Below are 16,050 nucleotides of genomic sequence, written 5' to 3'. Positions count from 1 at the left end.
AGATATGCAGATGGTTATTTTTCATCATGATATCCTCAGATCATTAAACACACAGGCAGCGTAAGGAAAAGTGGAGCAGTAGTTGTTAGCAACCAATCAGATATCAGATTACATTTCTCAGAGGGAATTTGGAATATGAAAGCAGTAACCTTATTGGTTGCTATGGGAAGATACACCACTTCTCCCTTGAACTAATTTTTTATAAATATCCCCTATTTGAAAATCTTTATGTATAGTGAACACATCTTTACATTTTGGTTAGTGATCTTTATATAGATTCTAAAATAGACTTATCTTCACCTGTTGCAAAGATTCAGTTCGCTGCCCTAGCAGTTATGACTTAATAGGATCACAATGATTGCAGACTCGGGGGCCTTCATTAGGTCCCTAGGCTGCCATGGCAACCATTGGCACCTTGCGATCACCTCTTAGCATGGCCGAGGGGAACAGATTAGATGCCATGGTCGCTATTAACCGCGCCATTTTAGTGGTTAAACGACCAGGATCAGACTTATCACTGATCCCGGCCTTTATATTAAAGTGTCGGCTATAAAATACAGCCGACACCTGATGTGTATGTCGGCTCCATACTCCTTCCCAGACCTGACGTATCGTTACGTTAAATGTCCGTAAGGAGTTAAAACCACCTGGCTAGGAACTCTTGGGTGCCTAAAGTCAAATTCTTCTTTCACACTTTGGCGCCACAGCCAGTTTTCTTTTTTCATTTTCGTTTTTCCCTCCCCACCTTCAAAGAGCCTAACAATAGGGCACAGTGCTGCAGCAGCCTGACAAATTTATTATAATTTACGTCAGAAAACGAATTTCACTCTGTGGGGAATAGCAAGTTAGAGGCTCATGCCGATCCCCATACCTTGCCCCTTCCCCCAAACCAGGCTCCCTTCCCATCAGACAAAAAAACATAAAATATATCTGCTCATTTCATCTTTTCTCTTCGCTTCTCCCATCTAGGTCACCTCAGCAGGGTGCAGCTCATATAACGTACAGATGCCAGGCAGCGTCAGGACGCTGTATGTGACGCAGCACTCAGGACATTAAGTGATGCATCACATTTAAGGCCCTGACTCTGCTCTGCGTCAGGACCTTGTATGAGCCGCCACATGGTGAGGGAGCCCGGAGGGGAGAAGTGAACAGGCGCGGTGAGGTGAGCATACTTTTTTTATTTTATGTCCAATGGGGGAATGGATGGAAGGCTGGCGCACGCCGCACGGCCAACGGAAAGATGCTACAAATTTATTAAGACGCGTGTGACTCTTAATAAATCTATTGCAACTTCAGCAGAGCAAAAACCTAAACCTCAAACCATTCCTGAACAATTTTGGCAGCGTAGCAGGACACATTATCCTGCTGAAAGAGAACAATGCGACTACGGAATCCCATTATTCACTTCACCTGTTAGTGGTTTTAATGTTATGGCTGATTAGTGTGCGTCCAGTCATACATGCACCATATATCCTATTACATAACCAGTCATACATACACTATACATCCACCATATATCCTATTACATAACCAGTCATACATACACTATACATCCTATAACATAACCAGTCATACATACACTATACATCCTATTACATAACCAGTCATACACACACACTATATATCCTATTACATAACCAGTCATACATACACTATATATCCTATTACATAACCAGTCATACATACACTATACATCCTATTACATAACCAGTCATACATACACTATACATCCTATTACATAACCAGTCATACATACACTATACATCCTATTACATAACCAGTCATACACACACACTATATATCCTATTACATAACCAGTCATACATACACTATATATCCTATTACATAACCAGTCATACATACACTATACATTCTATTACATAACCAGTTATACATACACTATACATCCTATTACATAACCAGTCATACATACACTATACATCCTATTACATAACCAGTCATACATACACTATACATCCACCATATATCCTATTACATAACCAGTCATACATACACTATACATCCTATTACATAACCAGTTATACATACACTATACATCCTATTACATAACCAGTCATACATACACTATACATCCTATTACATAACCAGTCATACACACACACTATATATCCTATTACATAACCAGTCATACATACACCATATATCCTATTACATAACCAGTTATACATACACTATACATCCTATTACATAACCAGTTATACATACACTATACATCCTATTACATAACCAGTCATACATACACTATACATCCTATTACATAACCAGTCATACACACACACTATATATCCTATTACATAACCAGTCATACATACACCATATATCCTATTACATAACCAGTTATACATACACCATACATCCTATTACATAACCAGTCATACATACACTATACACTCAGTCATACATGCACCATATATCCTATTACATAACCAGTCATACATACACTATACACTCAGTCATACATACACTATGCATCCTATTACATAACCAGTCATACATACACTATATATCCTATTACATAACCAGTCATACATACACTATACACTCAGTCATACATACACTATATATCCTATTACATAACCAGTCATACATACACTATGCATCCTATTACATAACCAGTCATACATACACCATATATCCTATTACATAACCAGTCATACATACACCATATATCCTATTACATAACCAGTCATACACACACACACTATATATCCTATTACATAACCAGTCATACACACACACACACACACACACACACACACACACACACACTATATATATCCTATTACATAACCAGTCATACATACACTATATATCCTATTACATAACCAGTTATACATACACTATACATCCTATTACATAACCAGTCATACATACACTATACACTCAGTCATACATGCACCATATATCCTATTACATAACCAGTCATACATACACCATACATCCTATTACATAACCAGTCATACATACACTATACACTCAGTCATACATGCACCATATATCCTATTACATAACCAGTCATACATACACTATATATCCTATTACATAACCAGTCATACATACACTATACACTCAGTCATACATGCACCATATATCCTATTACATAACCAGTCATACATACACTATATATCCTATTACATAACCAGTCATACATACACTATATATCCTATTACATAACCAGTCATACATACACTATACACTCAGTCATACATACACTATATATCCTATTACATAACCAGTCATACATACACTATATATCCTATTACATAACCAGTCATACATACACTATATATCCTATTACATAACCAGTCATACATACACTATACACTCAGTCATACATACACTATATATCCTATTACATAACCAGTCATACATACACTATGCATCCTATTACATAACCAGTCATACATACACTATATATCCTATTACATAACCAGTCATACATACACTATACACTCAGTCATACATGCACCATATATCCTATTACATAACCAGTCATACATACACCATACATCCTATTACATAACCAGTCATACATACACTATACACTCAGTCATACATGCACCATATATCCTATTACATAACCAGTCATACATACACTATATATCCTATTACATAACCAGTCATACATACACTATACACTCAGTCATACATGCACCATATATCCTATTACATAACCAGTCATACATACACTATATATCCTATTACATAACCAGTCATACATACACTATATATCCTATTACATAACCAGTCATACATACACTATACACTCAGTCATACATACACTATATATCCTATTACATAACCAGTCATACATACACCATATATCCTATTACATAACCAGTCATACATACACCATATATCCTACTACATAACCACTCATATATATATATATATGTGTATACACAGACACAGACACATGTTTTGCAGCCTCTGGAGGGGGGTGAACACCACACAAGCTGCAGCCTCCATTCATCCTGACAGGAGAGCGGACAGGAGAGCGGACAGGAGAGCGGACAGGAGAGCGGACAAGCAGCAGCCCCATTCATCTCCTCCAGAGGCCGGGCTCCGGTCACGTGAGCCGCCGTGGAGGGGCGTGTCTTGTGGGTGGGCGGGCCGGTGCTGGTCGCTGTCCAGGGTGTTGGAGCTGATCAGACTGTGGACTGAGTGCTGCCCGTGCTGCTCCCCCTCCTGTCCCCATGCCCGGTGTTATTAATAGACTGATGGATTATTATTATTCGGCATGATGGTCTCCCTGCACGCCGCTCACTTCCTCCTCCTCCTCTCGGCTTCTTATCATCACCAGCCTGCGAGAGCTGACACCAAATTCGGTGAGTGCCCTGTACTCTGCCCGCTGCATTGGGTGAACTGGCTGTAGGGGTCACAGCACAGTTTATACCCCCCATTCTTACCATCCAGGTTGGAGCAGGAGGGTAGGAGGAGCTCGTGGAGGTTATGGGGGGCAGGGGGCTGACATGGAGGGGCTACAGGCACATGCACACACCATATACAAGTACATATATTATATCTACACGTGTCACTCCGCTGCTTTTCCACCGAGTTCATTGTAAACAAAAGATGCCCATTTCCTGCCCAGATCCAGGGGGCACATGTATCAGAGCTGTCACATGTACTAATAGCAACAATGTATCAAACGGCTTACTGTCATATTCACTAAAAACATCACACACATAGTATAAAACTGTAAGTAGAGGCTATACCAGGGCTAGCCTGTCATTTCTATATGTCCATGAAACTATTGGCATATCATTGGGAGATATATGCTTTATTATTAACTCCACTTTGCCAGCACCACTTTATCCGGTGCACTTAAGCCATTTTATAGAGCGTGGCACAATGACACGAGTGCTCTGCTGTCATGTAGTATGAACTGAGTTGGTTGCAGCCTGTGCACTCCTGTTACTTGGCAGGGGTCATTGGGCTATAGGGATGACTACTGGTAGCCACTTATTTGTTACATGAGCAGCGGTTAAAGTGCCCGCTCCCTGCTGAGATGTGATTGTGGAATACTCCTTTAAGTGCTACACAATGAATTACGCTGGCTTGAATTGTTGCACCGGGCTGCCCTGTGCTTTTCTCTACTTTGCTTCTGCGTTTAACGTCTGGTGTATTCGAGCAATGAAGTTGTGATGGACAATGAATATCACAATCTGTTACTTTGTTTTATTTCTTCTTAAATTGTGTAAACGGAAAGTTTGATCTTATGCTGATTTGTCATTGATGCTAATGATCCTTTTAGCATTTCGGGCCTACGTGACTATATTTTTATATAGACACGATCAATTACTTAGATTTTTGCTTTAAAATAGAAAGAAAACTTCTTAAAAAAAAAGAAGTTGTACTGGACATTTCTGCTTCACAAGAACTTCTACAGAAATAAGATGATGCTCTGTTATAGCCTTTATGATATGATAATTATCTTTCCCATATTTCAAGTCACCCAGCTGGAAAAAATCTCTATCCGGTCAGTAAACGTTTGAAATGACTGCTTGCATAGTCAAGGAAATCATTTGATTGACATGTCTGTTTGAAAAGAGGTTCTGCAGCGTCTCCTCACCTTTCTATAAGAGCCTCTGTGATTATAGATTGGATTTTCCTATATGCTGAAATTGGCAGCTGTGATTGTGCTCCTTGAGGAAAAATTCATTAAATGTGAGGAGACCTGTGACGTCTTGGCGCTCTTGTTCCTCGGCAGAGCAGTGACACTAATGTCGATACACATATCTAGGCTTATTTCCATGATAATCGTATTCGATAATAGGATTTCAGGTCATGTTTATGTTTTAAGGCTACCGATCGGGAATTAAGAAGGGATTACCTCTTTGTGATATCATTATTTACCATGTGAGACACCAGAAGCTTTGTTTGTTGTGTTGTGCTTTCCAACGCATGTTCGTAAAAATATCAAAAACATGGTCATATCCACTAGAGGATTATCAGAGTCATGGGGATTAATGGAAGGTATATTCACATAATCTTTACCTATTACACATTTCCTTTTTTTTATCAAATAATACTTTAAAAAGAAACTTAAAGCAAATATTAAATGTAATTTTTCTTGCTTGGGTTGGCGAACCCAAAATTTAGCTTACCTGGGGTTTTGTAATGCGGAGATCTCGGGGGTTCACCAGCCCTGGTTGCTCCAGATTCAGCACATTTGTATAGAGGGTTGTTGTATACTGCCCTGTCCTCTGTACAATGAAATATTCAATCCACATTACAGGATCCAGCATGGGTAGTAGATATTTATACATATGACCAGGCGTCATACAGCCAGCAAGGTTCTAATGTTGAGTTGGAAGGAGGTCAGGAGAACCCCCAACATCTCTGCATCGCTGAACCACAGGCAAGTGACCCAAGTTATACCCAAACTCCTGCTTGTAGTTGCTATTGTATAATAATAATAATTGTGTTTATATTGCATTTTGTTGTCTTTATGGGTTTTGCAAATAGTACCTATGTGTTATGGAGTGTACTCATGTTGATGGTATGTAATGTAGAATACGGTTTACTGTATACCAGATTTTACAGCACAAACATTACACCTTAGAAATGTAGAATTATTTTGGAAAAAATTTAATATCCTTGTAGGTCTAAGTTTTTAATGCATGTTATGTATGACTTTTACTATGAATAACTGTTACACAAGTGATATATCTTAAAGAAGCACTCCACTTAGCCTCTTATGAAGTCTCCTGGATAGGTAGAATCGCAGCATACAAAATGTTGGTTCTTCCTAAATTAATGTATCTATTCAGGACGTTACCGATAAAACGACCTAAATCCTTTTTCAATAAAACTCATAAATTGCTAAACTCTTATATATGGCAAAAGGGTAAACCACGAATAGCAGCCACAACACTAAATAGGGGCAAGAAATTTGGAGGCTTGAGTTTGCCTAATGTACAGGGTGGGCCGTTTATATGGATACACCTAAATAAAATGGGAATGGTTGGTGATATTAACTTCCTGTTTGTGGCACATTAGTATATGGGAGGGGGGAAACTTTTCAAGCTGGGTGTTGACCATGGCGGCCATTTTGTATCCAACTTTAGTTTTTTCAATGGGAAGAGGGTCATGTGACACATCAAACTTATCGAGAATTTCACAAGAAAAACAATGGTGTTCTTGGTTTTAACGTTACTTTATTCTTTCATGAGTTATTTACAAGTTTCTGACCACTTATAAAATGTGTTCAAAGTGCTGCCCATTGTGTTTGATTGTCAATGCAACCCTCTTCTCCCACTCTTCACACACTGATAGCAACACCGCAGAATAAATGCTAGCACAGACTTCCAGTATCCGTAGTTTCAGTTGCTGCACATCTCGTATCTTCACAGCATAGACAATTGCCTTCAGATGACCCCAAAGATAAAAGTCTAAGGGGGTCAGATCGGGAGACCTAGGGGGCCATTCAACTGGCCCACGATGACCAATCCACTTTCCATGAAACTGTTCATCTAGGAATGCTCGGATCTGACACCCATAATGTGGTGGTGCACCATCTTGCCGGAAAAACTCAGGGAACGTGCCAGCTTCAGTGCATAAAGAGGGAAACACATCATCATGTAGCAATTTCAGATATCCCGTGGCCTTGAGGTTTCCATTGATGAAGAATGGCCCCACTATCTTTGTACCCCATATACCACACCATACCATCAATTTTTGTGTTCCAACAGTCTTGGAGGGATCTATCCAATGTGGGTTAGTGTCAGACCAATAGCGGTGGTTTTGTTTGTTAACTTCACCATTCACATAAAAGTTTGCCTCATCACTGAACAAAATGTTCTGTGTAAACTGAGGGTCCTGTTCCAATTTTTGTTTTGCCCATTCTGCAAATTCAGTTCCGATCTGGGTCATCCTCGTTGAGATGCTGCAGCAGCTGGAGTTTGTAAGGGTGCCATTTGTGAGTATCTAATATCCGCCGAAGGGATGTTCGACTGATGCCACTCTCCAGTGACATGCGGCGAGTGCTACGCTGTGGGATCTTGCTGAATGAAGCTAGGACAGCCACTGATGTTTCTTCATTAGATAGAAACAAATCAGCAGCACAGGACAATAATTACTCTCAAGCGGGTGCACGTCTCCTAGGTCACAGTCCAAGAGTGACCCCTCAGTCAGGATAGGAAGAAATTGAGACAGCACTCTAAAATATTCAAAAATAAAGATCCTTTTATTCCACGCAACGTTTCAGCTCAGTACGAGCCTTTCCCAAGCATACTTCTATGCTTGAGAAAGGCTCGTACTGAGCTGAAACGTTGCGTGGAATAAAAGGATCTTTATGTTTCTTTATTAGTGACAGTTTTCATGCGTCCACATTTGGGCAAATCCAACACTGAACCAGTTTCACGAAACTTGGCAAGCAGTTTGCAAACTATAGCATGGGAGATGGGTGGTCTCGTAGGGTGTCTTGCATTGAAATCTGCTGCAATGACCCGGGTACTGCATTCACCAGACATCAACACAATTTCTATCCGCTCCTCACGTGTTAACCTCTGCGACATGTCAATGGCTGTAAACAAAGAAAAGCTTGTAAATAACTCATGAAAGAATAAAGTAACGTTAAAACCAAGCACACCATTATTTTTCTTGTGAAATTCTCGATAAGTTTGATGTGTCACATGACCCTCTTCCCATTGAAAAAACTAAAGTTGGATACAAAATGGCCGACTTCAAAATGGTCGCCATGGTCAACACCCAGCTTGAAAAGTTTCCCCCCTCCCATATACTAATGTGCCACAAATGGGAAGTTAATATCACCAACCATTCCCATTTTATTTAGGTGTATCCATATAAATGGCCCACCCTGTATATTACTACTATTTAGCCTCTCAGGTTGCACATCAGAAACATTGGTGGTTGGGGGATATATGTCGACATTGGGTCCACATAGAGTCATCCTTCACCCCTACACACAATTTGAGGGCACGTTTGATAACCAGCCTCAGTTCTAGATCCCCTATCAACCCTTTACCATACTTTTTGTCAACATCTCTGCGCAACTGGTTACAATTTCATTCCAATTATACACAGTCAGACGTTTCATTGCTTACATGTGCTCCTATGGAATCTTTAGAGCTCTTTATCCCTAGCCTAGACCTTCAAAACTGGAAAACGGAAGGTCTAACTCGAGTGCAAAACCTCATGGACGATAATCAACTATTGCCATTTACCTCATTACATGACAATTTTCATATTTCATATATAGATTTTTGTAAATACCTCCGCATTAGACACCTTCTGCAAACAGATTGTCCTTTTGAAGTCACGACAAATTCGGCCATTTTCCAACTATGGTCCCACCCAGACAGTGGCGTGAGAGGTCTACGACCCCTTTATGGTCTTTTAGGCTCAAAAAATCTATTTATCAAATCCACCCCGTTTTTGACATGGGAGAGGGAGCTCAACCAAAACTATTCTACATCCATATGGATGAATTCTCTTAAGTTTATATCAAAACATTTGGAATGCACACTTCATTATGAGTTGGCAATGAAAACTATACTAAGATGGTACTACACACCAGACAGACTTCATCACATGTTCCCTGGAACGTCTCATTTATGCTGGAGGGCATGTGGAGGTAGGGGCACTCTTCTCCACATTCTATGGGAATGTCCACTGCTCGCGAGCCGCCTATGGACATTCGGATTACTTTTGCAAATAGTGGGAATGCAAATTCCTTTCCCCCATCCTCAGCATTAATCTTTTTAAATCTTGATCTCATTCCAACAGGCTCTAGCGTTATAGCAGCTCATATATTTTTTGCAACGAAATTGCCCATCACTAGATACTAGAAAAGTCCAAAGATTCCTCTTCTTCAAGAAATTATTACTCATGTTAATAGCACATGCTCTCATGAGAAAATGGTAGCATGCGAAGACCACTCTTTTCCGAAATATGAGAAATCCTGGGGTCCATGGCTTCGCAGTGCTCATAACTGTATATCCTATTGATAGTATATCATTTTATCATAAATGCATTATTCTCAAATTGCACCTGACTGCTCGCCGAGAGATGTTTTATACCTTTATGTCAAGTTTTAAATGATGGCTCTTGGATATGTGGTACTTCTGTTCCCGTTTTATTTTGTTTCATTTTATTTTCTTTGTTGACTTACTGATGCTTAATGTTTTCTGGAATTTACATGTATTACAACGCATCAATGTAATTAATACATAAGATTCTGTATGTTTGGATTCATGTGAAGAATTTTACAAAAGTTCAATAAAAATGTATTGATTAAAAAAAATAAAAAAGAGTCACTCCACTTTATTTTTTTTAATGCACCATTTGAACATTGGTGTTTCAGTGGGGTGTTGTGTTCAAAAATGCTTACCGATCCCCGCATCTTGTAGTTCTCCGGGTCCAGCGCCGCTCACGTGATCTTCATTCTGACCTGGTCTGGAGTCGCTGCTTTTCAGAAAAACGGAAGTCAGGCTATGGAGCTTAATTCTGTCCTCGTTCTGGCTGCAATAGGAATGCATTGAGAGCCTGTGTTCCGGTTTATTCAAAAGCGCAGCGATTCAAGACAAGTCAGAGCGAAGATCACGGGAGCGGCGCTGGACCCGAAAAAGACACTGAAACCACAATGTACAAATGGAGGGTGCAATAAAAAAATAAAGTGGAGTGCTCCTTTAAGTATTTTACATTAAACCTGATTAGTAAGTCTGTTGGTAATCTCCTATAGACCAAACACTTTTTATTTAATTGTGTCCATGGTGGCTTTATGTCACTTGGCCATCTTGGTCACTTGCTAACATGAGATGTTGCATCATTATGGACGGAACATCACTATGGCCTGAAGCAATTGGATGCCACAGCAACAGAGACCGCCATACAGCAACAGAGACCACCATACAGCAACAGAGACCGCCATACAGCAACAGAGACCTTAATACAGCAACAGAGACCTCCATACAGCAACAGAGACCGCCATACAGCAACAGAGACCACCATACAGCAACAGAGACCGCCATACAGCAACAGAGACCTCCATACAGCAACAGAGACCACCATACAGCAACAGAGACCGCCATACAGCAACAGAGACCGACATACAGCAACAGAGACCACCATACAGCAACAGAGACCACCATACAGCAACAGAGACCGACATACAGCAACAGAGACCGCCATACAGCACTGCAACCATGTGAACAGATAAGATGTGGCCTTAGTCCTTTTATACTCTCAACAGGTTAGGGTCAAGGTCGGGAAAGGGCAAAGATGGGGACTGCTGCCTAACATAACTGGTTATTACAGACTTGCAAACCTTGGTCAAACAGTGTTGTTCTGAAAATTGAAGCAACTCCATGACGTCTTGTTTGAGCCAAAACCAGGAATGGATCTTAAAAAGAGGAAAAGGATAAAGGAAAGCGTATTCTTGTTCTATTTCTGGATCCAATCCTGCTTGTGGATGAAACTTTGCGCTTATGTCTCCGCAACTGATGTACTGAATGTAATAATTTGTGAGCTGGCTTCATATTCGGGTGTACTTGGTTTGGTCAGCGGCTGTCACTATGGAAATGTCTGACTTGGGAGATGCTTTGTCTGTCTCACGCTAATTAAATGAAGCAGAAAACCCTGAACAGGTGGGGGGGGGGGGGAGGGAGTAAGGTAATAAAACACATTATATAAACTGATTAGAAGTCGTGACGTTTTTTATCCTCGGCAATATATGTCTTATATCATTATATAATATAGCAGATACATTCTCACAACTGATTTGACTTTTTATTTCCCTTTGGAGACAGGACACTTTTGGATTATGTCATACACAAGATGATGTGTTGTGCGTACGACGTGTTTTTTGTCTCGCTAAGATTACAGCATTCTGTACACTCTAGTGTAACTCTGATTCGGGGCCATTTAACCACTTAGATGCCTCAGTTAATAGCGAATGTGACATCTAGACTGCTAGCTGCTTACTAGGAGCTGGTAAAAATTATAATACTATGCAAATTATTCCAGTGTATTGTACCAGCAATCAAACGATCGCTTGTTCAAAAAAAAAAAAATTAAGGTTTTGTAATACACAAAAAAATTAAAAATAATAAAAGTTGCAAAATTTAAAATCTTTTCCTAATTTTCCCTAAAGTAATGTAAAAAAATTAACATAATTGGTATCACTGTATCCACTGTATCCATAAAAGTCTGAAGAATTCTAATATAACTTTATTAAACCCACAGGGTAAACGCAGTCATTTAAAAAACTCCAGAATTTCCTGTTTTTTGGTCACCATAGCTCCAAAAAAAGGGAATGAAAAGTTATCGAAAGGTATGTACCTAAATACCAATAACATCGACAGCTCATACTGAAAAAAACAAGTCCTCCCACCGCTTCATCAACAGAAAAATAAAAAAGCAATGGCTCTGAGAATATGGCGACACCAAACAATGTATTTTAACCCCTTCCCGCCGCAGCCCTTTTTCAGATTTTTTGCACGCTGTTTTTACGGAATTCACTGTGCAATTAAAACAACATGTTAACTTTATTCTGTGGGTCAATACGATTACGGCGATACCAAATATATATAGTTTTTTCTATATTTGACTACTTTTACATGTAAACACCTAACTGTAAAAAAGAAAATTTATTTTGTGTCTCCAAATTTCGAGAGCCATAACTTTTTTTCCGTCGATTAAGTGGTATGAGGGCTTATTTTTTGCGAGATAAGCTGTAGTTTGTAATAATACTATTTTGGTGTACAAGCGACGTTTTGATCACTTTTTATTTAATTTTTTGTGGGAAATTAGGTGACCAAAAAATAGAGATTCTGGCGTTTATTAGTTTCCCTAGGGGACTTCAACCAGTGATCGTTGGATCGCTTGCACGATATACTGCAATACTAATGTATTGCAGTATATCGTGATTCTGACAGGCATCTATTAAGCACTGCCGGCCGGAGGTAGCACTTAATAGGTGCACAAAGATGGCGGTTCTGGGGGCCATCATTAGGCCCCCAGGCAGCCATAACAACCACAGCCCCCCCCCCCCCGTGATTGCATTGCGGGGGGCGCGATGCGCTGTTAGAGGGGGTCGCCTCTTCTTTCTAACGATTTAAATGCTGCAGTCTCCACTGACCGCAGCATTTAACAAGTTAAATGAGCGATCGTGCTCAAGCGCGATGCCCGCTCGTTACTCTGAAGTGTCGACTGTAACAAACAGCCGACACCGGCATCATATGGACCGAGTTCACTCCGTGAGCCCGTTCCATACTTCCCCTACCCGACTTTGGCGTATGGATACGTCAAATGTCGGGAAGGGGTTAAACAAATTGTTTATTCTTTGTAACATTAGTAAATATAAAAAAACAATAAAAACTTGGTATTGCCGTAATGGTAATAGCCTGCAGAATAAATTTAACAAGACATTTTTATTACACGGTCAATGCTATAAAACCGAAACCCATAAAACAATGGGCGGCCTTCTCTTCTCAGGTTTGGTGCCATATTCTGTTATAATGGATTTAATGGTTCTTCGTGGGTGGTCACAATTTGTGATATTTCTTTATAACCCAACCCTGATCTATACTTCTCCACAACTTTGTCTCTGACCTGTTTGGAGAGCTCCTTGGTCTTCATGTTGCTTAGTGGTGTTGTGGACTCAGGCATTTCAGAACAGGGGTATTTATCCTGACATCATGTGACAGATCATGTGACCCTTTAATTACACACAGGGAAACTTATTCAGCTAATTACGTGACTTCTGAAGTTAATTGTTTTGACCAGACATTATTTAGGGGTTTCATAGCAAAGGCGGTGAATATAATTGCTTTTTTTTTATTTTTTTATTTTTTTTAGAGAGGACCTGTCATGTCCTCTAACATATAAAACAAGCTGGATAGACTACCAGCCGCCGCAGGATGAGTGCGGCGCTGGTTTTCTTTTCCTGCTTGCCGCCCATCTTACCATGGAATCGGCTTGTTCGTTTCAGTGGCATGTAAGAATAGACTGTCAAGTTGGTGTTTCTCAGCGCTCAGTGTCAATCTCCATCATAGACACTGATCGTCTACTCTTACAGGTCACAGAAACTAACAGGGCCAATTGCAGGGAAACGCAGACGGCTAGCAGGACAATAAAACCAGTGCTGCACCCAGTCCGCAACGGCTGGTAAGCTATTGCACTAGTTGCACATGTTGGGGGGGGGGGGGGGGCGTGACAGGTCCTCTTTAAATAAGGTTGTTTTTTTTATTCCACTGTAGCAATTTGGACTATTTTGTCAGGTCACATAAATTTTAATTCCAGGTTGTAATATAAAAGAACAGGAAAAGCACCATGGGGGTGGGGGTGGGGTGAATGCATTGACAAGGCACTATAGAAAGCATCAAACAAGAACACAATAGCTGAGATTGGTTCACCGGTCCGTGAAATAGTGCTGCATGTGCCATAGTCTTCAGTATGGTGCTCATGAGTGCAACTTTGTAGTCCTGCCCTTGCAGGGACACAGAGCTCAAAAAAAGTGATGCAGGACTTTATAAGTAAATTCATAATAAATGTATAAATATATTCAAGCTGAGCACCCTATATTTTTTCCATTATTTTACACCAGAAATCTAGTATTAATTCATTGATAAATTTCCCCTATTGATGTTTTCCCCCTCACGCTAATACTGCAACCCCACTAATCACTAGGATAGGGACGGGGAACTTGTCCCCTGTTCCTCCTCATCAGTTTGTCCAAATCAAGGAGCTGTATGGAGCAGTGGGCGAGCATGTGCCCTGCTGCTCCATAGGAGATATGGAAATAGACACAAACTTATCACCAGTATCCCTCTCTTTTAAAGAGACTCTGTCACCACACGACATAAGGAGATCGGCACTATAATGTAGGTGACAGCAGTGCTTTTTATTTAGAAAAACGATCTATTTTCACCACGTTAGGAGCGATTTTAGCTTTATGTTAATTAGCTTCTTAATGCCCAACTGGGCGTGTTTTTACTTTAGACCAAGTGGGCGTTGTACAGAGGAGTGTATGACGCTGACCAATCAGTGACCAATCAGCGTCTAGCACTTCTCTCCATTCATTTAGACAGCGCATAGTGACACTTCGTTGTTCACTATGTGCTTTCTTATACTGACATATTAATGTTTCTGAAGTGTTTGGACCGTGACTAGACATTCCTTCCAGACAGGACGGGATGTCTATTCACAATCCCTGCACTTCGTTAACGTTTCTGTGGTACTTACAGCAGAGCAAGCGTAATCTCGCGAGATCTCGCTGTAAATGACAGGTTACAGCGAGATTACGCTTGCTCTGCTGTAAGTACCAAACAAACGTTACCGAAGTATCGGGATTGTGAATAGACATCCCGTCCTGGCTGGAAGGAATGTCTATTCACTGTCTAAACACTTCAGAAACGTTAATATGTCAGTATAAGACAGCACATAGTGAACAACGCAGTGTCACTATGCGCTGTCTAAATGAATGGAGAGAAGTGCTAGACGCTAATTGGTCACTGATTGGTCAGCGTCTACACTCCTCTGTACAATGCCCACTTGGTCTAAAGTAAAAACACGCCCACTTGGGCATTAAGAAGCTAATTAGCATAAAGCTAAAAATTGCTCCTAATGTGGTGAAAATAGATAATTTTTCTAAATAAAAAGCACTGCTGTCACCTACATTATAGCGCCAATCTCCTTATGTAGGAGATAGGGCACTTATAATGTGGTGACAGGCACTCTTTAAGTTCAGAAAGCTGATGGTGTTGTTTGGTCTGCACAGAACTGACATGAAAAGAACAAAATTAATTTCCTTCCCTGACGTACAAGATAGTCGCTCAGAAGGCTTAAAAATATTATTTAATACCGTTACTGGTTATCCGTAGTTGCTTGGGCAGCAGTGCTGGGAGAGCTGCATGTAATCTCTATAACCTATAGAACGTGCCTTGAAAGGAAATGTTGTTATGGGGTCTTGTAAAATGCTGCTATTATATTTGTATTAGAGCATTTTGAGGCTCTTTTTTTATGTGTTTTGTGGCTGCTGACAGAAACATTTGAAGAAGGTGT

The 16,050-nt window shown here is 40.2% G+C and overlaps 1 protein-coding gene across 1 annotated transcript in view; it reads left to right on the top strand.

Moving 5' to 3' along the window:
* The first annotated feature begins 4,118 nt into the window (after positions 1 to 4,118).
* The window catches only part of PTPRN2 (protein tyrosine phosphatase receptor type N2), a 721,223-nt gene continuing 709,291 nt past the window's right edge, over positions 4,119 to 16,050 (top strand). Inside the window, exon 1 of the mRNA XM_075827406.1 lies at positions 4,119 to 4,349. Coding sequence (XP_075683521.1) covers positions 4,262 to 4,349 — 88 coding nt within the window. The 5' untranslated portion in view covers positions 4,119 to 4,261. The remainder of the gene's footprint in view (positions 4,350 to 16,050) is intronic.

Source organism: Rhinoderma darwinii, chromosome 5 (genome assembly GCF_050947455.1).
Source record: "Rhinoderma darwinii isolate aRhiDar2 chromosome 5, aRhiDar2.hap1, whole genome shotgun sequence".
NCBI lineage: Eukaryota > Metazoa > Chordata > Amphibia > Anura > Rhinodermatidae > Rhinoderma > Rhinoderma darwinii.
The sequence above is the reverse complement of the archived record's forward strand: the minus strand, read 5'-3'. Positions and strand labels throughout refer to the sequence as shown.